This window comes from Phocoena sinus, chromosome 6 (assembly GCF_008692025.1).
Source record: "Phocoena sinus isolate mPhoSin1 chromosome 6, mPhoSin1.pri, whole genome shotgun sequence".
Taxonomy (NCBI): Eukaryota; Metazoa; Chordata; class Mammalia; order Artiodactyla; family Phocoenidae; genus Phocoena; species Phocoena sinus.
Genome location: NC_045768.1, coordinates 75,722,219 through 75,749,340, shown reverse-complemented (window position 1 = coordinate 75,749,340; position 27,122 = coordinate 75,722,219). Strand labels below are relative to the sequence as shown.

General features: G+C 40.2%; 1 protein-coding gene across 2 annotated transcripts in view; it reads right to left on the bottom strand.

Annotated features, from left to right (window-relative positions):
* TEK (TEK receptor tyrosine kinase) overlaps positions 1 to 27,122 on the bottom strand; it is a 104,880-nt gene that overhangs the window by 17,402 nt on the left and 60,356 nt on the right. For both annotated transcript variants that reach the window (XM_032635333.1, XM_032635331.1), the window contains 7 exons: positions 23,708 to 23,859; positions 21,597 to 21,741; positions 16,777 to 16,938; positions 14,842 to 14,976; positions 10,826 to 11,113; positions 8,709 to 9,008; positions 581 to 735 (listed from right to left, as the gene is read on the bottom strand). In XM_032635333.1, coding sequence (XP_032491224.1) covers positions 581 to 735; positions 8,709 to 9,008; positions 10,826 to 11,113; positions 14,842 to 14,976; positions 16,777 to 16,938; positions 21,597 to 21,741; positions 23,708 to 23,859 — 1,337 coding nt within the window. The remainder of the gene's footprint in view (positions 1 to 580; positions 736 to 8,708; positions 9,009 to 10,825; positions 11,114 to 14,841; positions 14,977 to 16,776; positions 16,939 to 21,596; positions 21,742 to 23,707; positions 23,860 to 27,122) is intronic.

The following is a 27,122-nucleotide window of genomic DNA, read 5'->3' as shown; positions in this document are numbered from 1 at the left end:
GAAAGAAAGAGGCCATGCCAAGCACCATGAACTATGGCTGCAGACCGAAGGGTGCACAGGAATGGAGATACACACGTATATGTAATCCATACATATAGGAGGGATAATAGAATTGAAAGAGATATTAGAGGTACAAAATGGAAACTGGAAACAGGGAAATGTGGGGAAAACTGGTCTAGTGCAAATCTTCATTACCTGTCACTCTGAGGTCTGGTTACCCTTAGGCCCTTCATTACCAAAAATGTTCAGTTCTTTATATTACAAGATTACCCTCGCTGGTGACTTATTACTAGTATGACTGTATTCTCTTTCTGATGGGGCAGTAGTCCTGCTTTAGGCTTGGTCTTCTGCATACTTATTAAGAGCAACCTTTTCATTCTTAGAATTGTTCTGATTTGGACAAGAAATCATACAGTCATGCTATTTATCTCCCATTTCATAATGGAAGACAAAGAAAAGATGAAACTTGCCTAAGGGAAATATTTGCTTTACAGGTAAAATTTTTGACCCACATCTTTAAAATGAAGGTTCTGCAGATATGCGGACTTGCACTTATTACTATTAGGAAGATGAGACATACCACGTTTTGGAAAGCTTGGGCCATTCTTCTTTGGACATTTGCCCTCTTCAACTGCAACATGATCAGAAAGGCCAACAGCACCGTCAGGCAGGTCATTCCCGCTGAGCCAAGGATGGCGATCAGCAGCATCTTCCCACCTCCGAGGTCTGCTGGGGCTGTGCCGGAGAACACAGGAGAAGGAGCAGGTTAGTCTAGGTAGAGAGAGAGGCCAAGACCATCTGCAGGAGAAGTCACAGTGTAATGGGAGTGTAATGGCAGCCTGAGCCCTGCTAGGTGACCTTGGGCTACTCATTTATTTTCTAGAACTCAATGGAGATGACTCACAGGGCTGTTCTAAGTTCAAAGAAATGTGCAAAAGGCATTTTTTTTAAATGGCAACATGCTAATCACTAATTGTTGTCCTTTGTTCAACTTTCACTTCCAAGTACAGGCCCAAGCAGATGAACCTTACCGAGTAATAGTGAGAATGGCTAACCAGATCTATGACTTTGGGTAAGTGACTAAACCTCCCTGCACAATTTAACCACCTAGAAAAGCTTTAAAGCTCTGCAACTCTAAAGAGCATAGTGTCTGCTTTGGCTTTTTTCTTGTTTTAAAGAGCTGATGGAGATTTTCTTACTACACACTCTGATGTGAAGTGCTGGATGCAAGGCCTCTGCATGAAGCACCCTGTGAAAAACTGAAACTAGACGAAGCACAAAGGAAAACAAACAAACAAAAAAAACAATCTGCAAAACCTCTGAAAAAAAAGCCTCTGCACCTATCGCTCTTGTGGAGTTTGGCATCTTCAGTGGAGGCTCCTATTGCAGGGGGACCTTCAAGATGGTGGAGGAGTAAGACCCAGAGATCACCTTTCTCCCCACAAATACATCAAAAATACATATACATGTGGAACAACTCCTACAGAACACCTACTGAACGTTGGCAGAAGACCTCAGACTTCCCAAAAGGCAAGAAACTCCCCCCCCACATACCTGGCCACATGGCTGACAGGGTCTTGGTGCTCTGGCCTGGTGTCAGGCCTGAGCCTCTGAGGTGGGAGAGCCGAGTTCAGGACATTGGACCACCAGAGACTGCCCGGCCCCACATAATATCAATTGACAAGAGCTCTCCCAGAGATCTCCATCTCAACACTAAGACCCAGCTCTACTCAACAGCCAGCAAGCTCCAGTGCTGGATGCCCCATGCCAAACAACTCGCAAGACAGGAACACAACACAACCCATTAGCAGAGAGGCTGCCTAAAATCATAATAAGTTCACAGACACCACAAAACAAACTGCTGGACATGGCCCTGCCCAACAGAAAGACAAGATCCAGCCTCATCCACCAGAACACAGGCACCAGTTCCCTACACCAGGAAGCCTACACAAGCCACTGACCCAACCTCACCCACTGGGGGTAGACACCAAAAAAAAAGGGAACTACAAACCTGCAGCCTGTGTAAAGGAGACCCCAAACACAGTAAGTTAAGCAAAATGAGAAGACAGAGAAATATGCAGCAGATGTAGGAGCAAGGTAAAAACCCACCAGACCAAACAAATGAAGAGGAAATAGGCAGTCTATCTGAAAAAGAAGTCAGAATAATGATAGTAAAGATGATCCAAAATCTTGGAAATACAATGGAGAAAATACAAGAAATGTTTAACAAGGACATAGAAAAACTAAAGGGCAAACAAACAATACTGAACAACACAATAAATGAAATTAAAAATACTCTAGAAGGAATCAATAGCAGAATAACTGAGGCAGAAGAATGGATACGTGACCTGGAAGATAAAATAGTGGAAATAACTACCACAGAGCAGAATAAAGAAAAGAGAATGAAAAGAATTGAGGACAGTCTCAGAGACCTCTGGGATAACATTAAAAGCACCAACATTTGAATTATAGGGGTCCCAGAAGAAGGAGAGAAAAAGAAAGGGTCTGAGAAAATATTTGCAAAGCTTACAGTTGAAAACTTCCCTAACATGGGAAAGGAAATAAGTCCAGGAAGTGCAGAGAGTCCCATACAGGATAAATCCAAGGAGAAACATGTCAAGACACATATTAATCAAACTATCAAAAGTTAAATACAAAGAAAAATTATTAAAAGCAGCAAGGGAAAAGCAACAAATAACATACGAGGGAATCCCCATAAGGTTAACAGCTGATCTTTCAGCAGAAACTCTGCAGGCCAGCAGGGAGTGGCAAGACATATTTAAAGTGATGAAAGAGAAAAACCTACAACCAAGATTATTCTACCCAGCAAGAATCTCATTCAGATTCGACGAAGAAATTAAAACCTTTACAGACAAGCAAAAGCTAAGAGAATTCAGAACCAGCACACCAGCTTTGCAACAAATGCTAAAGGAACTTCTCTAGGCAGGAAATACAAGAGAAGGAAACACCTACAAAAACAAACTCAAAACAATTGAGAAAATGGTAATAGGAACTTACATATCGATAATTACCTTAAATGTAAATGGATTAAATGCTCCAACCAAAAGACATAGACTGGCTGAATGGATACAAAAACAAGACCCGTATGTATGCTGTCTACAAGAGACCTACTTCAGACCTAGGGACACATACAGACTGAAAATGAAGGGATGAAAAAAGATATTCCATGCAAATGGAAATCAAAAGAAAGCCAGAGAAGCAATTCTCATATCAGACAAAATAGACTTTAAAATAAAGACTATTACAAGAGACCAAGAAGGACACTACATAATGATCAAGGGATCAATCCAAGAAGAAGATATAACAATTGTAAATATTTATGCATCCAACATAGGAGCACCTCAATACATAAGGCAAATGCTAACAGCCATAAAAGGGGAAATGGACAGTCACACAATAATAGTAGGGGACTTTAACACCCCACTTTCACTAATGGAGAGGTCATCCAAAATGAAAATAAACATGGAAACACAAGCTTTAAATGACACATTAGACAAGATGGACTTAATTCATATTTATAAGAGATTCCATCCAAAAAAAAACAGAATACACTTTCTTTTCAAGGGCCCATGGAACATTCTCCAGGATAGATCATATCTTGGGTCACAAATCGAGCCTTGGTAAATTTAAGAAAATTGAAATCCTATCAAGTATCTTTTCTGACCACAACGCTATGATATCAATTTCAGGGAAAAAACTGTAAAAAATACAAACATATGGAGGCTAAACAATACACTACTAAATAACCAAGACATCACTGAAGAAAACAAAGAGGAAATCAAAAAATACCTAGAAACAAATGACAATGAAAACACGATGACACAAAACTTATGGGATGCAGCAAAAGCAGTTCTAAAAGGGAAGTTTATAGTAATACAATACTACCTGAAGAAACAAAAAAAAATCTCAAATAAACAACCTAATCTTACAACTAAAGCAATGAGAGAAAGAAGAACAAGAAAACCTCAAAGTTAGCAGAGGGAAAGAAATCATAAAGATCAGATCAGAAATAAATGAAAAAGAAATGAAGGAAACGAGAGCAAAGATCAATAAAACTAAAAGCTGGTTCTTTGAAAAGATAAAAAAAATTAATAAACCATTAGCCAGACTCATCAAGAAAAAAAAGGAGAAGACTCAAATCAACAGAATTAGAAATGGAAAAGAAGTAACAACTGTCACTGCAGAAATACAAAAGATCATGAGAGATTACTACCAGCAACTATGTGAATAAAATGGACAACCTGGAAGAAATGGACAAATTCTTAGAAAAGCACAATCTTCCGAGACCGAACCAGGAAGAAATAGAAAATATAAACAGACCAATCACAAGCACTGAAATTGAAACTGTGATTAAAAATCTTCCAACAAACAAATGCCCAGGACCAGATGGCTTCACAGGCGAATTCTATCAAACATTTAGAGAAGAGCTAACACCTATCCTTCTAAAACTATTCCAAAATATAGCAGAGGGAGGAACACTCTGAAACTCATTCTATGAGGCCACCATCACCCTGATACCAAAGCCAGACAAAGATGTCACAAAAAAAGAAAACTACACGCCAATATCACTGATGAAAATAGATGCAAAACTCCTCAACAAAATACTAGCAAACAGAATCCAACAGCACATTAAAAGGATCATACACCATGATCAAGTGGGGTTTATCCCAGGAATGCAAGGATTCTTCAATATACGCAAATCAATCAATGTGATACACCATATTAACAAATTGAAGGAGGAAAACCATATGATCATCTCAATTGATGCAGAAAAAGCTTTCGACAAAATTCAACACCCATTTATGATAAAAACTCTCCATCAAGTAGGCATAGAGGGAACCTACCTCAACATAATAAAGGCCATATATGACAAACCCACAGCCAATATCGTCCTCAATGGTGAAAAATTGAAACCATTTCCACTGAGATCAGGAAAAAGACAAGGTTGCCCACTCTCACCGCTATTATTCAACATAGTTTTGGAAGTTTTAGCCACAGCAATCTGAGAAGAAAAAGAAATTAAAGGAATACAAATCAGAAAAGAAGTAAAGCTGTCACTGTTTGCAGATGACATGATACTATACATAGAGAATCCTAAAGATGCTACCAGAAAACTACTAGAGCTAATCAATGAATTTAGTAAAGTTGCAGGATACAAAATTAATGCACAGAAATCTCTTGGACTCCTATACACTAATGATGAAAAATCTGAAACGGAAATTAAGGAAGCACTTCCATTTACCATTGCAACAAAAAGAACAAAATAACTAGGAATAAACCTACTTAAGAAGACAAAACACCTGTATGCAGAAAACAATAAGACACGGATGAAAGAAATTCAAGATGATATAAACAGATGGAGAAATATACGATGCTCTTTCATTGGAAAAATCAACATTGTGAAAATGACTATACTACCCAAAGCAATCTACAGATTCAGTGCAATCCCTATCAAACTACCAATGGCATTTTCCACAGATCTAGAACAAAAAATTTCCCAATTTGTATGTAAACACAAAAGACCCTTAACATCCAAAGCCATCTTGAGAAAGGAAAAAAGGAGCTGGAGCAATCAGGCTCCCTGACTTCAGACTATACTACAAAGCTACAGTAATCAAGACAGTATGGTCCTGGCACAAAAACAGAAATATAGATCAATGGAACAGGATAGAAAGCCCAGAGATTAACCCATGCACATATGGTCACCTTATCTTTAATAAAGGAAGCAAGAGTATAAAATGGAGAAAGGACAGTCTCTTCAATAAGTGGCACTGGGAAAACTGGACAGGTACACGTAAAAGAAAGAAATTAGAACACCATACACAAAAATAAACTCAAAATGGATTAAAGACCTAAATGTAAGGCCAGACACTATAAAACTCTTAGAGGAAAACATAGGTAGAACACTCTATGACATAAATCACAGCAAGATCCTTTTTGACCCACCTCCTAGAGAATTGGAAATAAAAACAAAAATAAACAAATGGGACCTAATGAAACTTCAAAGCTTTTGCACAGCAAAGGAAACCATAAACAAGACGAAAAGACAACCCTCAGTATGGGAGAAAATATTTGCAGATGAAGCAACTGACAAAGGATTCATCTCCAAAATATACAAGCAGTTCATGCAGCTCAATATCAAAAAAACAAACAACCCAGTCCAAAAATGGGCAGAAGACCTAAGTAGACATTTCTCCAAAGAAGATATACAGATTGCCAATAAATACATGAAAGGATGCTCAACATCACTAATCATTAGAGAAATGCAAATCAAAACTGGAATGAGGTATCACCTCACACTGGTCAGAATAGCCATCATCAAAAAAATCTAGAAACAAGAAATGCTGGAGAGGGTGTGGAGAAAAGGAACCCTCTTGCACTGTTGCTGGGAATGTAAATTGATACAGCCACTATGGAGAATAGTATGGAAGTTCCTTAAAAAATGAAAAATAGAACTACCATATGACCTGGCAATACCACTACTGGGCATATACCCTGAGAAAACCATAATTCAAAAAGAGTCATGTACCACAATGTTCACTGAAGCACTATTTACAATAGCCAGGACATGGAAGCAACCTAAGTGTCCATCAACAGATGAGTGGATAAAGAAGATGTGGCACATATATGCAATGGAATATTACTCAGAGTCTGTCATACAGAGTGAAGTAAGTCAGAAAGAGAAAAACAAATACCGTATGCTAACGCATATATATGGAATCTAAAAACAAAATTGTTTTGATGAACCTAGGAGCAGGACAGGAATAAAGATGTAGATGTAGAGAATGGACTTGAGGACACGGGGAGGGGGAAGGGTAAGCTGGGGCGAAATGAGAGAGTAGCCTTGACATATATACACTACCAAATATGAAATAGATAGCTAGTGGGAAGCAGCTGCATAGCACAGGGAGATCAGCTCCGTGCTTTTTGACCACCTAGAGGGGTGGGATAGGGAGGGTGGAGGGAGACACAAGAGGGAAGCGATATGGAGATACATATATATATACATATAGCTGATTCACTTTGTTATACAGCAGAAACTAACACAACATTGTAAAGCAATTATACTACAATAAAGATGTTAAAAAAAGTAGCTGATAGAGAAAACCTGAGGATACCAATGCGACAAAGAAAGAAGGAAGGAAAGAAGAGAGAGAGAGGAAAAACCATTAAGTTTTGGGCTCAGGTCAAAATAAACTATTAAAGACTATGGTATAACCCCCCCACTTCTTTCCCTTATTTAAATTCAAATAAAGATAAATTCAATGTATTTGTATGAGAAACAGCATGTAGAGCATGATCCTATCTTTTAACAATTATTCTTTTGTGATTTGGTACCTTTCCTTCTATCTCCGTTTTATACGTGCATAAAGAGATGTCTGAAATGGGATGACGAGGGTTGTTTAGTTTTGTTACATCTTGTCTTAAAATTTTTCTCTTAGTATTTTATTTATAACTTGGATTTAGGGCCTGTACATGTTTTACCAAAACACAAGTAACTATTGAAATTATGCATTTATTAAGAGTGTCAGGTGAAAACTATTGAATACAATTCTCTATAATTGGCAGACCCATCATTCCTTGCATATTTCAAAGATGTTCCAAAGGATCAGCACCGAGAACAGGGCTTGCTTGATTTTATTTCTTAAGCCCTAGGTAGGCCTCAAGAGAACCAAGAAGTTTTTAGTGCTATAACATTTTCTGTAAAAATACTCTGGTCTGAATTATAAATTTGCAGAAATCACCATTTCCCTCTAATGTCCCTCTAGCTACATTCCCTTGCACAAGCTGTATAGCACAGAGGGCAAGGAAGTGCAATTTCAGACAGACCTCAGAGGGAAGGCTCTCCAGGAGCTGCAGTTCTTCCCACCCCCGGGGTCCTTTTTCACTAATTACATTCAAGAGGTTTTACCAATCACAAACACTGGAGAGGATTAAGAGGTACAACCCTCCAGTTATGAAATAGATAAGCCACGGGGATGTAATATACAGCATATGGAATGTAGTCAATATTATTGTAATCACTTTGTATGGAGACAGATGATTACTAGCCTTATTGTGGTGATCATTTCATAATATATGCAAATATCAAATCACTATGTAGTGCTCTTGAAACTAACATAATATTGTACATTACGTCAACTATATTTCAATTTCAAAAAATCTCAAACACTGGGCCTCGTGTGCTTGGCACTCTGAGCGATCTCTATCTCAAAGGGCTTATTCTCTCTGGAGTGGGGGTTAACGGTGGACGTGGAGACATCATAACCTGGATCTGAAAAGTGAAAGAAAACTCGGACTACCACAGTGTCATCCAAGCTAAAAGAGGGTTCGTTCTGAGGAGTGTGGTTCCTGGAGCGCCCACTGCACCACGCAGGGCTGTCTCCACTAAGCTGGGTCCTCTGTTTTCCTTCTGCGTGGAATCGCATTCATATCCCTCAGAGCTTCAGTTGCTGGATGGAGAGTGCTGATGGGCTAAGTTCACCTAAGTTTTCATGGTAGATAACAGATCAACGGGTTATCCTTCCAAGGGGCATTTTCATTCCAAGGACTTCTTTAGAGATGGTGACGCCTACCAGCCCATTATGTCACATGATGTGAATATGGGGTAAATATCGTAAGACAGTGGGGCTTTTCTGATACTCTCCAGAAATAATTCTATGTAAATACCTGTCCACTCTACCAACCTTGAGATTCAGAAAGAGTCATCAGTTCATGAGAAAAGGTTGGGTTGCTTGACCCTATGTTGTTCTCTGCAAAGATGTCCACCTGGTAAGCTGTTTGGGGCTCTAGGCCCTTGAGCTGATACTGGGTGATGGTGGCATTCTTGATCTTCACATCAATGTGCTGGTCTTCATTCTTGCCCTGAACCTTGTAACGGATGATAATAGAAGAAATAGAATAGCCATCCAGGATTGTCCAAGAGATCACAGCTGAGGAGTCTGTGATGTTGGAAATCTTGATGTTTTCTGGTTGAGGAGGGAGAACTAGAAATTTAAAACAAACAAACAATATTTTACTTAAGATATATTACCAACTCTTTGATTATTATGCTTTCGAGAGAGAGTTAATATCAGCTCATAAACCATGAATGGCTAGTAAGTGTTATCTCAGAGGGTAACTCCAATCGGTTGGTAGTGGGCTCGACGCAGACTTGACAAGTGGCTGCAGACAGGAAAATGGCAACACACACACATCACATATTTGCCATCCTTAAACTAAATTAAGACCTCGGAAATTCTGTTACTCCACAAACTGCTATTACACTGTTTTTGATACTGAGGAAAACAGAAAAATGCTGAGAGCTGACACTGATATAGGCCCTTCCATATAGTAACTCATTGACTCCTCATGACAATCTTACTGTAAGTATTGAGGCTCAGAGGGATTAAGTGACTTGGCTGAGGTCACACAGCTTTTAAGAAATAGATTCAAGTAGAAGAAATAAGATTCCTATTAGTCTGTAGTTAGCCACTGGTCCATAGGGCCTATCCGTATTAAGCACTTGTTAGAAAATATGTTAAGCACTTAGCAGACATGTTCAAAAAGCAAGATGGAGACTATATACGCATACGCACACTTATGGATGTACTTAATGTATTAAAATCATACAACATTGAATGGAAAGATACATAATAAACTCATAATTTTGGTTGTCTCTGGGGAGAGGGGGAGAGAATTAGATTGGGGATGATGGTCAAAGAGGATTTTGATATATCTGTATTGTGGAATTACTTCCACAAAAAGGCTGAAAGCAAATATGACAAAATGTTAAGAGTTGTTAATTCTGTGTGGTAGAAATGTAGGTTTTTGTTGTATTATTCTCTGCATTGTCCTATACCTTCTAAATGTCAGAATTTTTTTAAAGATGAAGAAGACATCCCTAAACACAGACAAAACTGTTGAGACTTCCACATGTTATTGATACAAGAAGAGAGTGCCTGGAAAAACAAGAGCCAGTTTACACACCTGTGGCTGGGGAGGGGGGGTGGGTGGCAACTCAGCTGCAGAAAAGAACCTCAGACTTTGGGATTTGACAAGAGACCACAGGATCCTAGCATAAGTGACGGTTGGTGTGACCCAGAAACACCTAGTCTTTCCAAGGACTCCAAAATGCACAGACAGTTCTAATGCAGTGAATCAAAATAGAACTCTCTGGTTCATGATGAAAAAAAGCTTTCAATTCTACAAAGAAACCCTAGAAGTTCCAGCTAATTTTTAATGACCAATATGAGACTGAGAGAAGCCTGAACTGAAGAACATTTTGAAAGAAAAGTTGTTTTATTACACTCAAATATATATTACTCTCAAGTGTGTGTATATATATATATATATATATATATATATATATATATATATATATACATATATACTGTAATGCCAAGAATTGTCTGTTTTGAAGATTTTTCAAGCAGAGTTCTTTGGCTTTTAAGATTAGATGAATTAGATGAATCATCATCTGTGTGCAACAATCCTAAAAACTGTCATATAACAGATTCAACAAGCCCTAGAAAACCTTATTCATGTTATTAATTTACTTAATAAGTAACTCTATAGAAAGGAAAGGTAAATTTTAGCACAGTCCTGGCTGAATTACCACAAATCCAAACACATGAAGCGTTCGTATATATTACAGGTTGCTAAAATGATTTGATGTGTTGGTGGGGGGCGCTAATGAGCCTCCATTCACAACTAACTACCTTTTATGGTTTCTAAGAAGCAGACTTGAAGTGACGGGAGCTAAGTCTAAACGGCAGCAGCCGAGTGTCATTCAGGCAAGGCTGGGGCGTCATGGGGTACTTACTGTCGCTAAGGGTCCAAGCGATGAGATCTTCGCTCCATTCCCCCTGGGCCTTGGTGTTGACTCTGGCTCGGACTATGTACTGCTCCCTGGGCTGTAAATTGTTAAGGAGCACTGAAGTCAGGTTGCCTGGCACTTTAATATTCTGCTGATCACTATTCATTAGCACAGACCTCCTCTCAACTTCAACATAAAAGTCATCTTCTGAGCTTGGAAATATGGGTTGCCAGGTCAAATTTAGAGTGGTCTGACTTTTTGGTAGGAGACTGAGACCTCTTGGAGGAGGAAGACCTACGAGAAACCAGAATAATCATTGTTTTTATATAGGGTGAAGGTAACAACAGCCCCAAAGGACAACTTTATAGGATAACCCTGGCTCCTAGAATAATATACACTTTCACAAGCTATCAAAGAAACACATGCTAGCAGCCATGTAATACTTTTCCTTTTTCCTACCAGAATAGCAAAGCTTTAAAATATTCTAGTATGTAGCTTGAGTAATTGTAAGACAGGAATACAACCCCTTTGCAGGACAACTTGGGAATATTTTTCAAGAGCTCTAGAAACGATCATATACTTTGGGAGTATAGTCTGACTACCAAGGATTTATCCTGAAGAAACAACTCAAAGGAAGCGAAAAGCTAGGTGCATGAAGGTGTCCATTACAACATTATTTATAATAACAGACAATCATAAGAGACCAAAATGCTCAAAATAGGAAAATGCTTTAATAAATTATGATATAGCCATCCAAGGGATGAAAAGTTTATTGGAAAAAGTACAAAAGCTCCTCCAAAACTTAAAACACACGAGAAAAAACTCTGCTTACCACTTGGTAAAAGCCATGTCTACAACTGGTGAAAAAGGAAGGAAACTGATAAAAATGGAAACACTGGATTTGCCAAGGTTCTGGGGTTGTAGGTTCAGTGTTTCTGTTCCCATTTTGAGTAATATATTTTAAAGCAATTTCAGGGTTACTTCCCCTTAGCAAGGACAATTTCAGACATGACAACACCGTGATGGCTAGGCCAGGCCTCGCACTGCTCTGATCACATCAAGGCTTGACTCTGACCACACGCCGTGCGGCCATAATTACCCCCAAGAACCTGGGCTACCAGAGAGGTAACTGAATAGAAACAATATGGGTTTTGAAATCAAAGAGGCAGGAGCATGTCCCTTTAGCTTTGTGACCTTGGGAAAATTCATAACCTCTCCGAGTTCACATGGAGCATGAAATGAAAATACTCATCTTCCAGACTCAGGAGGAGAAATGAGATAGTGAAGGTGAAAATGCTTGGAAGTTGTTAGGGGCTCTGTCAACATTTTCTCTCTGTCTTCCTTCCTTCCTCCATAAAATACATTGGGCCAATGGACAGTGGAGGAATCTGTAAATTTTCAGTTAATAATAGTATATTGATATTTTAAACTTCAGATATAAAGTATTTTCAAAACATAGAATAGTGATCCTCTACTCATGCATTCTTGGTGGGGACGTTATTGCCCCTAAGGGGGCAAAAATTGGTTCTTGGGGTATGACAAAATTTTAGATAATGACAATTGTTTATGAAGGGCCACAATATGTAAACAGATCTGTGGTATTACAATTCATGGCAGAAGCGACATTAAGACAAAACAGAGATTTTGTCTTAAGGACAAAACTATCTAAGAAGTTCTTTAGAGGGTGATAATTTTAAAAATTACAATAAGGTAAAGAATCTGAAGAAGAATGAATATACGTATAACAATCACTTTGCTGTACACCTGAAACTAACACAACATTGTGTATCAACTATATTCCAATAAAATGAAAAAAAAGTTTAAAAAAATTAAAAAATAAAATTAAAAGATCGAGAAACTTGGTCAGAGGTGAGAGGAAGGGTCTGTTTCCACCCAGTGGGAGAGGGACTCTCACTGGTCAGTTCTGACCACCCTTAGATGAGGGAGAACCAGTAATCAGGTCCTGCCACCTGCTGGGCATTATGCTCCAGGTCTTATTGGTCTTTTCTCCATAACCTTCGCAAATTGAGAGAGGTGATGTCACCTCCTTTTGCTCTTCTCTAAAGTTTAAGTTCCGAAATAAGCCACCTGGAGTGGGTAGATAGGCTTACGATGACAGCAGACGGAGGGAGGACTGATGGTGTGCAGCAAACATGTAAACCTTCTAAGCCTGTGCCTGGTACAGAGGAGCAACCCCATAAATGGCCATTTCCCTCCCTTTGGGAGCATGACTTACCCTTCACCCCTCCCAACCTGCCCTCTCTCTGCCGTGTGTTCAGAGTATCTTCTCTCCCCTCCCCTCCCGGCCTTCCCAGCCTTTATCACTCAACCAACACACTTATAAATAGTACAGCTGCCAAATGAATTTAAAAACAAACATCAGCAAAATTCAAATGCTGGGAAAAGATGAACCTTCAAGAATTCCCTTCCCGCCCACCCCTGAGAACTACTTTGAAATATATTCCAAGACATCTCTAAATACATCCTGGCTGGAACATATTCTGAGAGCTGAAGACAGCACAGTACGGGTCTGTGAAGTGTTTTATGTTCTGTTCCATAAATACTTTCCATCTGAGTCAGATTATGGCCTTCCCCTTTTGATTCACCAGCACCGCTCTAAGAGAGAATTAACTACCATTCGCCTTTTAGCAGCAACCTGATGACATATTAGGGGCCCCTTGGATCATAGTCATGGAGATTCCTTTATCCTCTAAGTCATATGTAGTCTCCAGTGTTATTTTTGGTATTTACTACCTGGTGGGTCCCCAGGAAGCCATTCCTTACTTGTACAATGTTTCTACAAGCATCAGAGTAGCTACTGAGTTTCATTTGGTTCTTTAAGGATGCTGCTGGTCAGATGAACCCTAGGTGGTGAGTGTGGAGGGAAGAGTCTCTGTTAGGGATGCACAACCCCTGCAGGAGAGCCTGATGCTCTTCCTAGCTTCTCACTAAATCATTCCATATCCTTCTGCTTTTAGTAAATGGACTAAAAATAGGAAAACTCATCAACTGGGATAAGGACATTGTGCCTTTGGACTCCCAGGTAAAAAATACCTGGATATTTTGTTTCATCCAGGAGAAACAAAAAGATATCAAGTCTGAAGATCTAGTATGGCAATGCACCCGATGTATTACCATGGGCAAGTTATTAACCACTCTGGGACTCTACTTTCTCCAATTGCGGTGAGGGGGGAGCTACTCTTCATTGCGGTGTGTGGGCTTCTCATTGCAGTGGCTTCTCTTGTTGCGGAACGCGGGCTCTAGGTGCACGGGCTTCAGTAGTTGTGGCATGTGGGCTCAGGAGATGTGGCACGTGGGCTCAGGAGTTGTGGCACACAGGCTTCAGTAGTTGTGGCTTGCAGGCTTTAGAGCGCAGGCTCAGCAGTTGTGGCGCACGGGCTTAGTTGCTCCGCAGCATGTGGGATCTTCCAGGACCAGGGCTCAAAGCTGTGTCCCCTGCATTGGCAGGTGGATTCTTAACCACTGCGCCATCAGGGAAGCCCAGAACTGCTGTTCTATAGGTAAAAGCCTTTCATTCTATTTGATGTTTTCACTATGTGCATGAATGACTTCGAAAAACTAGAAATTACTTTTGAAAGTAAATAAACTGGGATTTCTGGAGTACGTATGCGGCAAGAGCCTGTCTTGGGCCCTTAAGATGGAAACAGGAAGCTGGTGGTAAAACTCGGGAGCCAAGACGGAGCACAGTTGCTGCTAAGTAAATCCCAACTCCTAAGGGATGTCCCTGCCTTCCTGAAGGGTCATCTGCTTCCTTCTCTGTCCCGGTGGATTGCTGCAGACTCCCTCCCCCAGGGAGACAGACCAGGAGTGCAGCCCAAATAAAGGACCAGTTTGGCTCCAAGTTGCTAGCCTTCCTGTCACTTTCCCACCCATTCAAAAGCAAACCCCTTTCCACCACCACCCCACTCACCCACCACCACCCTTCCTGGTCTTCCTTCCTCTTTCCCCTTCCTCCCCCACCCACCCAGCTCCTGAATAAATGCCTGTTTGCTTCAACTGACCGATAGAAGCTGTTGTGAACCGCCTCACAGGTCCAGGATGCCCTTCCCCGCCCTCTCCACGCCGGACCAGCTGCACGCAGAGCTCGTATTCTGTCCGAGGTTCCAAATAGTTGAGGGTAACAATCTCATTTGTCACTGAGGAGAGGGAAAGTTCAGGAAACTTAAGTTGGCAATCTTTTACATTCTTTAAACTGGAATGTTGTTATTGTGAGGTGAACTAATGTTTGGTTTTAAAAAATACAATGTCTGAGTAGAACAGAGAGGCAATCCCATCTTCAGGGCCTCAGTGTTCCTAATATAAGGAAAATAAGGCTTTTTCATGGAAGTATCTCTGTGCCACTTACACATTTCTGCTCTAGTGTGTTTGTCTTTTCATTTGTAGAGTAAAACCATGCAAATCTTCAACTATATGGAATACCAACCAGATTTAGGGGAAAAACTCAATTAGAATAATATAAAATAACTTCTGTTTTCAAGTACCTACAGTGATGGCAATCAAGCTATCAGGAGAGGAGACTCTTTGAGGGTATGCTTACAATGACTAGACAGTGAACTTGTGATGGTCATGTCATAACAAATGAAGCGTTCTGAAGTACGTGAAAATAGATCCCATAAGCAAATGACATATGCTTCTTTTCTCCTTAGCTATTCTATTTTGCCACTCTGTTTCTCCGTGGATATTGCAAAGGTAGATTTTTGCCTTGCCATATGATAAATTCCTAGTCGGTAAGAAAACGTATTGGACTGTGTTTAAGGGTTTTTAGAGGACCACTTCGTAGATGTCCACAAAGAGATGATGGATTATTAACACCATGTTTTTTTTTAAAAAGCTGCTTTTTAAAAAGACCTAGCCATCCACAACAGAAACAGCAATCCAGCAAATCAGCCTTATGTTGCTGGGATTCTGAATCTTCAAAAGAATGTGAAGAGCTCAGTAATGATACCAAGACATTATTCAATATACCCAAATCAGCTAGTATTACTAAGCCAAAACCCCTCTTTTTCTTCTCCTTTTCTGTAACTTTGATTATCGACATCTCACGGGTAGAGGGCGCTGTTTAGGAAATCACAGCCATGGCGAGACTGAAGTATTGGTGGCGGGCTGCACACTCCCTACAAGCATGACAGCGGCAGGTCTCGCTAGAAGATGGTGCAATTAAAGCAGCTCGCTCAATAGATGATGCTCAGCTTTCTTTTTGTAAAAAATGTGATTTTTACATCATCATGCAACAAACAGAACTGTCATTTGTGTTTCAAAATAGATTTAATTTACAAATAAATAAATTTAACTGTTTTCATGAACTTTTGACATTTTATTACATTTTGGGGTTTTTTCCCCCCAAAGTTGGGGGAGAGGCATGTACCTCTCTTTGCCCACATCCCCTCCTCTTCCTGCCACAGCCCAAACTTTCTGGTCCAAATTCCTGTCAAAACCTCTGTGAGTTAGGAGCCTGCAGGCAGGGCAAGACTCAAATATGAAAAAGAATAAACAACTTGATACAGCAGCAACAATCACCCCTCAGATGTAAGCAAATTAAGTCTCTGCCTTTCCAGCAGGCCCTGGACTTTCCTGTTACCATAGTCATGGCATAAACTTGTATCTTTCACCACGACCAAGAAAGATAGAGTCAAAAAGGGATTAGAGATCCAGAGAAGCCTGGAAAGGAAATATTGATGCAGATAGTAACTCCTGACACAGGTGTGTTCTGTGTCCCATTTTACATCATGACTTCCAAAAAGATAGCCCCAGAACTCAGAGGACCACCACCCGCCCCCCAACTCCTTCTTGAATACTCTGAAATGGAATCCACTGCTACAGCCCCTAACTTGGGGTAGAGGGTTGAGACTGGGAGAGAGGATTTCTATATTTGGGGAAAAATTTTTTTTTTCCTGGTGTCCCATCTCCAGCTGGAGCCTTTCCTTTCCAAACCTTACCTTGAATATGCCGCCAAGCCTCATAATGATTAACAGGTTTGTAGAGAAGCTTCTTGGATTTGATTGGTCCATCCCCAAAGTAAGGCTCAGAGCTGATGTTGATGACAGCAAAGTTATGTCCGGTGTCAATCACGTTTGGGGCATTCAAGGGCTTTGGAAGAACTAAATAAAGTGTCAAGAATCAGATCAGTCCTTACACTTTGGGGTTTTACTGCTGTTCTGAGATGCGGGTAGAGGATGAGTGCCTTTACACTCCCAACAAAGCCCTCTTAGAGTTCTCTGCTCAGATTCCATGCAGTTGCCGTCTCTGTGATCTCCTGGTTTGCTCTTGCCCCTCCAACTCACTATCCACAAAGTGCTTTCTTAAAATACGAGCACTCCTCTGCTCAAGACCTTTCAATGGGTTCCCACTACGTTTCAAATAAAATCTAAAATTCATACCGTGACCTGCCAGGGATGATAGAGCCCCTACCTCCTCTCCAACTTCCTCCTTCCCTCACCTAATACCCTCCAGTCCTAGTGACCTTTCAGTTCATTCAACTAACAATGCACCAGGCTCCTTTCTGTCTCCGGTTCTTTGTTGAGGCTGTTCTGCAAGGAATGCTGTAGACCTCCCATGATTCTGCAGTTAACTCTTACTCATCATTCATCTCTCAGCTCTCACGTGACTTCTTCACAGGGGCTATCCCAGAACCTTGGTTAGTTAGGCTCACGTGTCATACCCTTCCACAGAACATTTTCCTTCACTGCAATTTTCAGAATTTATTATTCTTAGTGATTTGGTGTGATTATTGAATACCAGTCTTCCTACTAGACCACCAGACTAAGTCTGTCTTTCTGTCTGTCTGTCTCTCGGGTCTCACCGGGCTAAGATTAAGGTGTTAACAAGGGCTGTGTTTCCTTTCTGGAGGTTCTAAGGGAGGATTTGTTTCCTTCTTTTCAGCTTCTAAAAAACATCTGTATTCCTTGACTCACGGTCCCTTCCTCCATCTTCAAAGACAACAGAGTCATGTGTCTCTGACCCTTCTTCCATTGTGATATCTCTTTCTGACAGTCTTTAAAGACTCCTGTGATTAGAGTGGGTTCACCCAGATAATCCAGAATAATCTCCCCATCTCAAAGACGATGTATTCCCAATGGGACTGAAAGAGCACTCCCAACAAGGTGAAAATTGGTTCTTGGGGAAAGAAAAATTCTTGGATATTACAATGGTTTGTGGCCTTCCTAAGGGCCACAGTATATAAACAGATTTATAGTATGTCCACAATATTAAGCAAGTTCTGGTTTGAAAGGGAAGGACATCTTGTCAGGCTGTCAGTACCCCCATTGATTCAATTGTAGAAGTGGCCCAACTAACTTTGTACTTGCTTTGAGTCTTACTGAGCTCCCGTGAGTCAGAGGTCCACCAGAATCCTGTGCCCTGGGTCATCGAGAACACTCATGGGAATGGGGTGGCCAAGAAAGAAGACAGATAGTGAGTCTATCTCTTCTGCTCATGTGTACACTCCATTGTGTCACTGGACTTTACTTACGAAATTCAAAGGTAAAATTTCAAGTTGAAGACAATAGAACATTACACCAAGTGCAGGGCCCTGTGTGGACAGGTCATAAACCCATGAAGCCAGCCCTGCACATCACTCTTCCTGTATGAGAGGAGGGTTGCTGGGTCCAGCTCACATGCAACGGGAAGGGATTACACAAGGTCATGAATTCCACGAGGCAGGGGTCATTAAGGGACACGTTAGATACTTCCTACCCCATCCAATATCATTTGTCTCTTTTGACTTGTTCCTTTCTCCCTTGCACTCTATAAACAGTACCTGTATTTGCAGATAGGGTCTTTAAAGAAGAAATTAAGTTACAATGAGATCTACAGTCATTCCTAATCCAATATGACTGTTGTCCTTATAAGAAGATTAAATTAGAACACACACACAGAAGGAAGACCATGAGAAGACACAGGGAGAAGACAGCTGTCTACAAGCCAAGGAGCAAGGCCTCAGAATAAACTAACTCTGCCAACACCTTGATCTCAGATCAAGGTGAGATTACCTTGATCATCTAGCCTCCAGAACATCGGGAAAATTAATTTCTGTTGTTTGAGCCACTCAGTCTAGGGTACTTTGCTACGGCAGCCCTAGCAAACTATTACATATGAATATAACACAATTTACTTATCCTTTCTAACGGTGATGGATATTTGGGCTATTAGGAATAAAACTCCTCAGAACATTACTGAAGATTATTTGTTTTTAACATATGCACTCATTTCTTTTGAGCATAAACCTAGGCGTAGAATTATCAGGTCACAGGGCAGGTGTATGCTTAGCTTTAATATATATTGCCAGTTTTCCAAAGTGGTTGCTCCAGTATGTACTCTGGTAGTAAAGTCTAGTACAGTCAGCCTTCTGTATGCAGGTTCTGCATCTGCAGATTCAACCAAGAGCAGATCAACATTCAGGGGGAAAATTTTATAAAACTCCAGAAAGTTCTAAAAAGCAAAACTTGAAATTTGCCATGTGCCAGCAACTATTAACAAAGTATTTACATTATAGTTACTATTTACATAGTACTTACATTGTATTAGGTGTTACAATAGTCCCCCTTATCTTCAGGTGATACATTCAAAGACCCCAGTGGATGCCTGACACTGCAGACAGTACCAAACCCTATATACACTATGCTTTTTCCTGTACATACATACCTATGGTAAAATTTAACTTATAAATTAGGCACAGTAAAGGAATATTCAAATTGCCAGCATCACATTATTAAGTTAAATAAAGGTTACTTGAACGTAAGCACTGTGATACCATGACAGAGGATATGGTAACTTAGACATCTTCTAAGTGACTAATGGGTGGTATGCACGAGACAAAGGGAGGATTCACATCCCCCGGCAGGATGGAGTGGAACAGTGTGAGATTTCATTATGCTGCTCAGAAGAGTACACAATTTAAAACTTATGAATTGTTTATTTCTGGAATTTTCCATTTAATTTTTTGGGCTGCAGTTGACCATGGGTAACTTAAACCGTGGAAAGTGAAACCACAGATAAGGGGGGACTATTGTTTAAGTAATCTAGAGACGATTCAAAGTATACAGGAGGATGTGCGTAGGTTGAACGCAAATACTATGCCGTTTTATATAAGGGACTTGAGCATCAATGGAGTTTGGTATCCAGGGAGGTCCTAGAACCAATCCCCTACAGATACTGAAGGGCAACTGTATCTATTTTTCTTTTAAATACTATGATTAAAGACACTGCTTAATTTACCTAATGGCTATTTCCATTTTATATCTGTCAATATGACAGTGAAGAGTGACTTGGAACTAGAGAGGTTTCTGTGCACTGATGTTGTGTGCTGTGTCTTATTTAAAAAATAAAAATTAGAATCAGTAACTCTTCTGAATCTTAGCAACATGGTTTTTTGCTTATTATTATTTACTTTCCATGGGCAGCAAACATTTCAAGAAGCTTAAAAATAACATAATTTGTCTTGTCCTTTCTTTCTTCCAAGAACATGTATGATGTAAGAAATTATTTTGATCGTCCTACTGAATAAAATAGATCCGGGATTTTCCAGTAATCCAAACAAATTTTAAAGATTCTGAGGTGTTTTATATGGGTTCTCAGGGCAGAGAATCCAACTCTATGAGGCTGTATTTATGCTCCTACTGTTCTTGACCTTTTTTAAAAAAAAATATGTTCTGGGTGATTACATTCAGTTCATTTGCAGAAATTACCTCTGGGAACAACCAAAGATTCCTAATCAGGTAGGGAAGTAGTTTACATACTAATCAGCTTCTGTTATCTCGCTTCCTTATCTGTAACACAAGAGTCTCAGAAAGCAAAATGATCTACGAAAGATGATGCAGGGTTTGGAGTCAAGACCAGGTTCAAAACTAAGATTGGCTGTTTGCCAGATGTGTAACCTTAGCCGAGTTACCTAAACCTTCTGAACCTGTTTCTTGAATGATAAAGTGGGCATAACGATACTACTGTACATTGTACTCATAAAATTTAAATAAGATGAATGAGCACTTAGCTCAGTGCCTTTCTAGAATATATACCACAGAGTTGTTAGGTGTTTTTGTCTAAATGGATTAAAAAGTAACTTCCAACTTTAAAATTCCCTGTTGTATCTCTGTACACCAACCAAGCTAACTTGGATTTACTTCCACTTTATTTCTTCCCTGCAAGCCTCAAAGGTACACACATCCACTTAACTCTGAATTTTGAAATACTAATTCATAGTAGGAAGAATATTCAGAACCCTGAATATGGGAGAAAATCATTCATGTTAATTGTATAGCATAGCCTGGGCTTCATATTAAGTGAGTAGTCCTCAAAATGAAGATTCTCCAAATTATCCTCTACAGTGAATAGGAAGTCACGAGAATGATAAAGTTAAACTTTTTACAAAATAAAATCACTACCAGACACTTTATGCCAGACACAATTCCACTATTTAACAAATCTTCGTAATAACCCTGAGTGGTAGATAAACTAAGCTGTGTTTACAAATAGAGAAAGGCTCAGAGAGGTCAAATTCATTTGCTCAGGGCCACACCCAAGTTTACTAGCTGTTAGCAATGAAAATCAAACCCAGGGCTATGTAACTCCAAAGGTCATAAACTTAATCCCTCCTTTCCATTGTAATGCACATAATTTTTTTTTTTAAGGCTTAGTGTCCTGGAGAACATCCAAAAGGTATTTTAGTGGTCAGAGAGCATTTCTACTTAGAAGCAGCACCCACTGATACATAAACACAGCACCATCAAGGTTACAAGCTCTTTCCCTGGAAAATGGACCTTACCTTTAACAGAAACGTTGAAAGGCTTTTCCACCATCCCAGCCACTGTGTTCACACTGCAAACCCAGACTCCTGAGTCAGGGGGCAGGATCCGGTGGATTGTGAAGGTGGCCACTGAGAGATGACCCGTGTGGTTAAAGTCTTTTGGCTGGAAAGGTCAAAAAAAAAAAAAGCTTCTAGATAGGTATAAACACAAAGGTTCTTAGCACTGACCCCATCGCATTGTTAAATGAGGAGTTTTCTAGGGGAGATTAAGAAGATCATTGCAATGCTTGTATAAGCATTGGCCTATTTCCAAAGCTACTGTAGTAGCCCTGAAAGTTTATGTTGGATTGATGCCCTCGCAGATCCTGCTGTTGTATTTGTGTGTTTGGGAGAGTGGGGCAAACACTTCCAAGCAAAGAGTCTAAGTCCTTCTAAACTGCTTCTGGTAACATTTGTTCCTTTCTGGTCCAATACAGAGATGGCTGGGTGAGAAGACAAAATGGCTTCCTAAAGTGTTTGAGGGGCTGCCGAGTATGGTACTGTGGAAAAAGTCAGGGCTCCAAAGACACGTGGACCTGAGTTCACATCCCAGCTCTGCCACTTTTGACCAATTCCTTAGTTACTTAACTTCACGCAGCCAGTTTCCACTTCTGCAAAAAGGGGCCAGGTAATGTAAAGTAAGATGTGTATAGTACGGTCAGCCCTCACTAGATGGCAGCTGTGACTTCCACTAACTCATGGATACGCCAACAAGATTTTGGAAGCGGTCAGTTGGCTTCTGCTACCGAAAGGATTGTTTGAGTGGAATCAGGGATGTCTGACGTGTGAACATTCTACATATCCTGCCCCCAAGAGGTCATTTGGACCTGCCTTCTGGTCAAGTTGATTTTCAGTCATCTTTGAGAGAAAAATAAGATAACTATTTCAAAATCTTAGGTAAGAAAATACATCAATTTCCCGAAGATCACTTGTGACACAGAGAAATCTGAGGTAGTTCCTGTCTCTGCTGCATTTGGGATTGTTGGAACAGGGAAGGGAAACATATCGGAAAAGTAGCATATTCCTTTCCAGCAAAGAAGAACGCTGTGATAGCACCCTAACCAGTGGTGGACACCAACAGTGAGGACAAAGTGCAGAGGCAGAGACCCAGGGATGTATTCAGACCTAAGGGACTCTGTGGATCATAGTTTCTGGATTGGAGGTGTGGGATCAGGTCTATCTAGAGTCAAATGGGTTATGCTGAACTCGCCTCTGCTTTTTGTCAAAGCTAACAACACCCTAGCTTAGGAGGACGCAAGCCATGAATGGAATCCAGCCTTTAGCAGGGTGAGTGCTACACTGAAAATATCTAGTAGTATAAGGAGGTCAGATTAAGAATACAGCCACTATGGAGAACAGTATGGAGGTTCCTTAGAAAACTAAAAACAGAGCTACTATATGATCCTGCAATCTTACTCCTGGGCATATATCTGGAGAAAACTACAATTCGAAAAGATACATGCACCCCAATGTTCATTGCAGCACTATTTACAGTAGCCAAGACATGGAAGCAACCTAAATGTCCATTGACAGATGAATGGTAAAGAAGATGTGGTATATTTATACAATGGAATATTACTCAGCCATAAAAAAACGAAATAATGCCATTCGCAGAAACATGGATGGACCTAGAGGTTATCATACTAAGTGAAGTAAATCAGAGAAATACAAATATCATATGATATCCCTTATATGTGGAATCTAAAATATGACACAAATGAACTTATGTATGAAGCAGAAACAGAATCATAGACATAGAAAACAAACTTATGGTTTAGAAAGCAAACTTATGGTTACCAAAGGGAAAAGGGGGAAGGGGAGGGATAAATAAGGAGTTTGGGACTAGCAGATACAAACTACTATATATAAAATAGATAAACAACAAGGATTTGTTGTTGTTGGGAACTACATTCAATACCTTGTAATAACTTATAATGGAAAAGAATCTGAAAGAAATATATATGTATAACTGAATTAGTTTGCTGTACACCTGAAACTAACACAACATTGTAAATCAACTATACTTCAATTTTTAAAAAGGCTATAATTTGTTCTACAAAAAAAAAAAAAAGAAAAAGAATAACTCTTACATGGAGCACTGTCCCATCTGGCTTCACCAGGGTCATTTCTTCATTAGCAGGTAGCGGCCAGCCAGATGCTTTGCAGATGAGGTTAAATTTACCACTGTTTACTTCTATGTGATCTGGCAAATCCTCTATCTTTGGGGTCATCCTTGGCATGCCTGAATGAAGGAAAGAGCACTGTGAAAACTAATCTTTAACACAGCAGAAATAGAAATAATAAAAGTAGCTACCGTTTAGTAAGTCATGCACTGGGCAAGAACCTGGCAAATATTATATTGTTTTATCATCACATAATAAACTTGTGGGTTGGGTGCTATTGTGGTTCCCATTTTAAAGATGAGGAGACTGAGGCTCTGAGTTCAGGTTGAAGCTCAGATCTTTTTTTTTTTTTTTGCAGTGCGCGGGCCTCTCACTGCTGTGGCCTCTCCCGTTGCGGAGCACAGGCCGCAGACACGCAGGCTCAGCGGCCATGGCTCACGGGCCCAGCCGCTCCGCGGCATGTGGGATCCTCCCGGACCGGGGCACGAACCCGTGTCCCCTGCATCAGCAGGCGGACTCCCAACCACTGCACCACCAGGGAAGCCCAAGCTCAGATCTTTATGACTCCAGAATTCACACTCTTTGGCCATAATGATGTACTTTCTCAGTGGACCTAGGAGATACAGTCTCAATATTGAAAAGATCAGCACCACATCTCTGCAGATCTTACTGTCCACTCCCTCGCTTGCTTTTTAAGGGAATTTTTTTTATAAAAACAAAAACTAGTTCTTCTTTCACTCTGCAAGCCCCCAATACTGCCGATCAACAAATATGTCAAGTTTTGATATCTGAGAGATGTCTCATTAATTGGGAAGTCTGCAAGTGGCCGATGATTAATTATATTCACATTTACATCGAAGAAGTAAAGTGGAATAAAACTCCCCCAAATCAATTTCCCATCAATAGCCAAATAAAAAATACTGCTGCCAATATGGAAAGGAAAAAACGTCTCTGGTATCAACAAAGGTATCAGGAGCCCTTGCTTGTTATCTGCAGAGTAGAGAATGAATAATCCTGAAATATAACAATCTTATTCTGAACTGTAAGGTCTTAGAGAATTTTGGAACATGTGTAACTAAATGTAAGACTGACTGAAAACAGTCCAACACTTAGTAAAGAATGTAGGAGACGGAGATGCACTTAAAGCAAATAAGGGAAACATTGGAAAAGTGGCTTAGTCCTTTCCAGCAAAAAAGAACAGCCGTCACCTACGTGCTGCTCCATATCAGCGGTGGGTCAAGGTAAACACATCAATATTGATATTTTATATTGATATCCTATTTCTCAGGCCTAGAATGAAACAGGTAAAGTGTATGGAACAGGAGGGAAAAAGATCTAATAGCCACAAAGATAATTCCTTGATATATCTGCAGACTTGGAGAGACTGTGCTTAGAAAATTTGCCAGACTGTTCAGCCTACATAATTATTGCCATCGGAATTCTTCAAAGTGCTTTGACATTTTCAAACCATATCTTTCCTTCATTGTCCCCTTGCAGTTTCTGCAGCTGGATGGGGGTGGAGGAACAGCTAGAGGGTGGAAGAGGGTGTGAGGGAAAGGGAGCTGCTCCCCAGAAGCCGGGAAGCTGGTTCTAAGTTTGAGATTCTCACACTTTTTGTAACATCAGCCTTAGAACAGAAAGGAGGAAGTGGTGCAGAAAATTCAAATCATTAAGCTTGTTCATTGCCCACTTTCAATCCATGTTCTGGCCCACAGCCTTTCCTTCCCTTCCTAGACCCTCCCAGATTCCCGCCCTGTAACAAAGTCCAAACGCTGGGGAAGAGGAGAAAGTATAAAGCTGACAAGCTAAAGCCTTTGAGAAAACAGTTGGTATTTCCCCACATATTTGCTCTGATTTTTAAAACTCACAGGCAGAAGTCCATAAATGTCTTATTATTCTGAGTGTAGATTTCACTGGACATACGTTATTTATATCTGACTGAGAAAGTAATATATGTTTATTATTTTTAAATTTTGAAAATATGCTTCTTTGGATTTTAAAAAGTATATTCTAGGGTAAGCGTTAGCAAACTTTCGTGAAAGGACTAGATAATAAGTATTTTCAGCTTTGCAAGCCATATGTTCTCTGTGGTAACTCCTCAACCCTGTTGTGTAAGAGCAACCTTACATGGTATATTGTAAACAAATGGGCATGGCTGTATTCCAATAATTTTTTTTTTATGAGAACAGATAGATGTTCTATCTGTCTAAAAAGGAATGAGATACATACTGACATGTGCTACAATACAGATAAACCTCAAAAAAAGTATGGTAAGTGAGAAAAGCCAGCCACAAAAGACTATGTACTGTATGATGCCATTTATAGAATAGGAAATATCAAGAATAAGTAAATCTGTACGGGCAGAGAGTAAATTAATGGTTGCCAGGCGCTGGGAGGAGGAAAGAATGGGAGTTGCTGCTAATAGGTACACACTTTCTTTTGGTAAAATGAAAACATTCTAGATTATGGTGCTGGCTGCAAAACTCTGTAAAAGCATTCAATTTTACGTTTTAAAGGGATGAACTTCATGGTATAAAAATTATACCTCAATAAAACTGTTTTTAAAAAAAAGTACACAAGGGACTTCCCTGGTGGCACAGTGGTTAAGAAACTGGCTGCCAATTCAGGGGACATGGGAACGAGCCCTGGTCCGGGAAGATCCCACGTGCTGCGGAGCAACTAAACCCATGTGCCACAACTACTGAGCCTGAACTCTAGAGCCAGGAGCCACAACTACTGAGCCTGCGAGCCACAACTACTGAAGCCCACGTGCCTAGAGCCCATGCTCTGCAACCAGAGAAGCCACTGCAATGAGAAGCCTGCGCACCGCAACAAAGAGTAGCCCCCGCTCACTGCCCGTGCACAGCAACAAAGACCCAGCCCGGCCAAAAATAAATAAATAAATTTATTTTAAGAAAATAGTACACCAGATTTGGTTTGTGGGTGTTTGCTGACTTCTGCTCTACGGTAATTCTGAACTAGAATTATTTAAAACTTCATTTTGAGGATAATATTTTTCATTTTTTTCCTTTCATTATATCTTTCTTTTAAAAAATATTTCTTATCCAAATCCCTTCCACATAATTCTTCCACTGTTGTGGATATCCAGGGAAAAGGCTGGTCCTAGAGAAGAGAGCAAAAGAGGTAGGCAGAGTTCTCAGCTGGCCAGTTATCACTTAATGTGCTACAAAGAACACATGGTTTATTCCTTAGTGGAAAGGCCAGTGTGAGAGTCCATAGAAAAGATTCAGAAAGCTGTCCTTTAGAACATGGGATATATTCTTCCCTACTTCAGGGTGGAAACAGAAGGAGTTTAAGAATCTTGGGCTAGTGGGGCAAGAATTATGCCAGAAGAGCTTGGTTCAGACGTGCTGAACCTGGC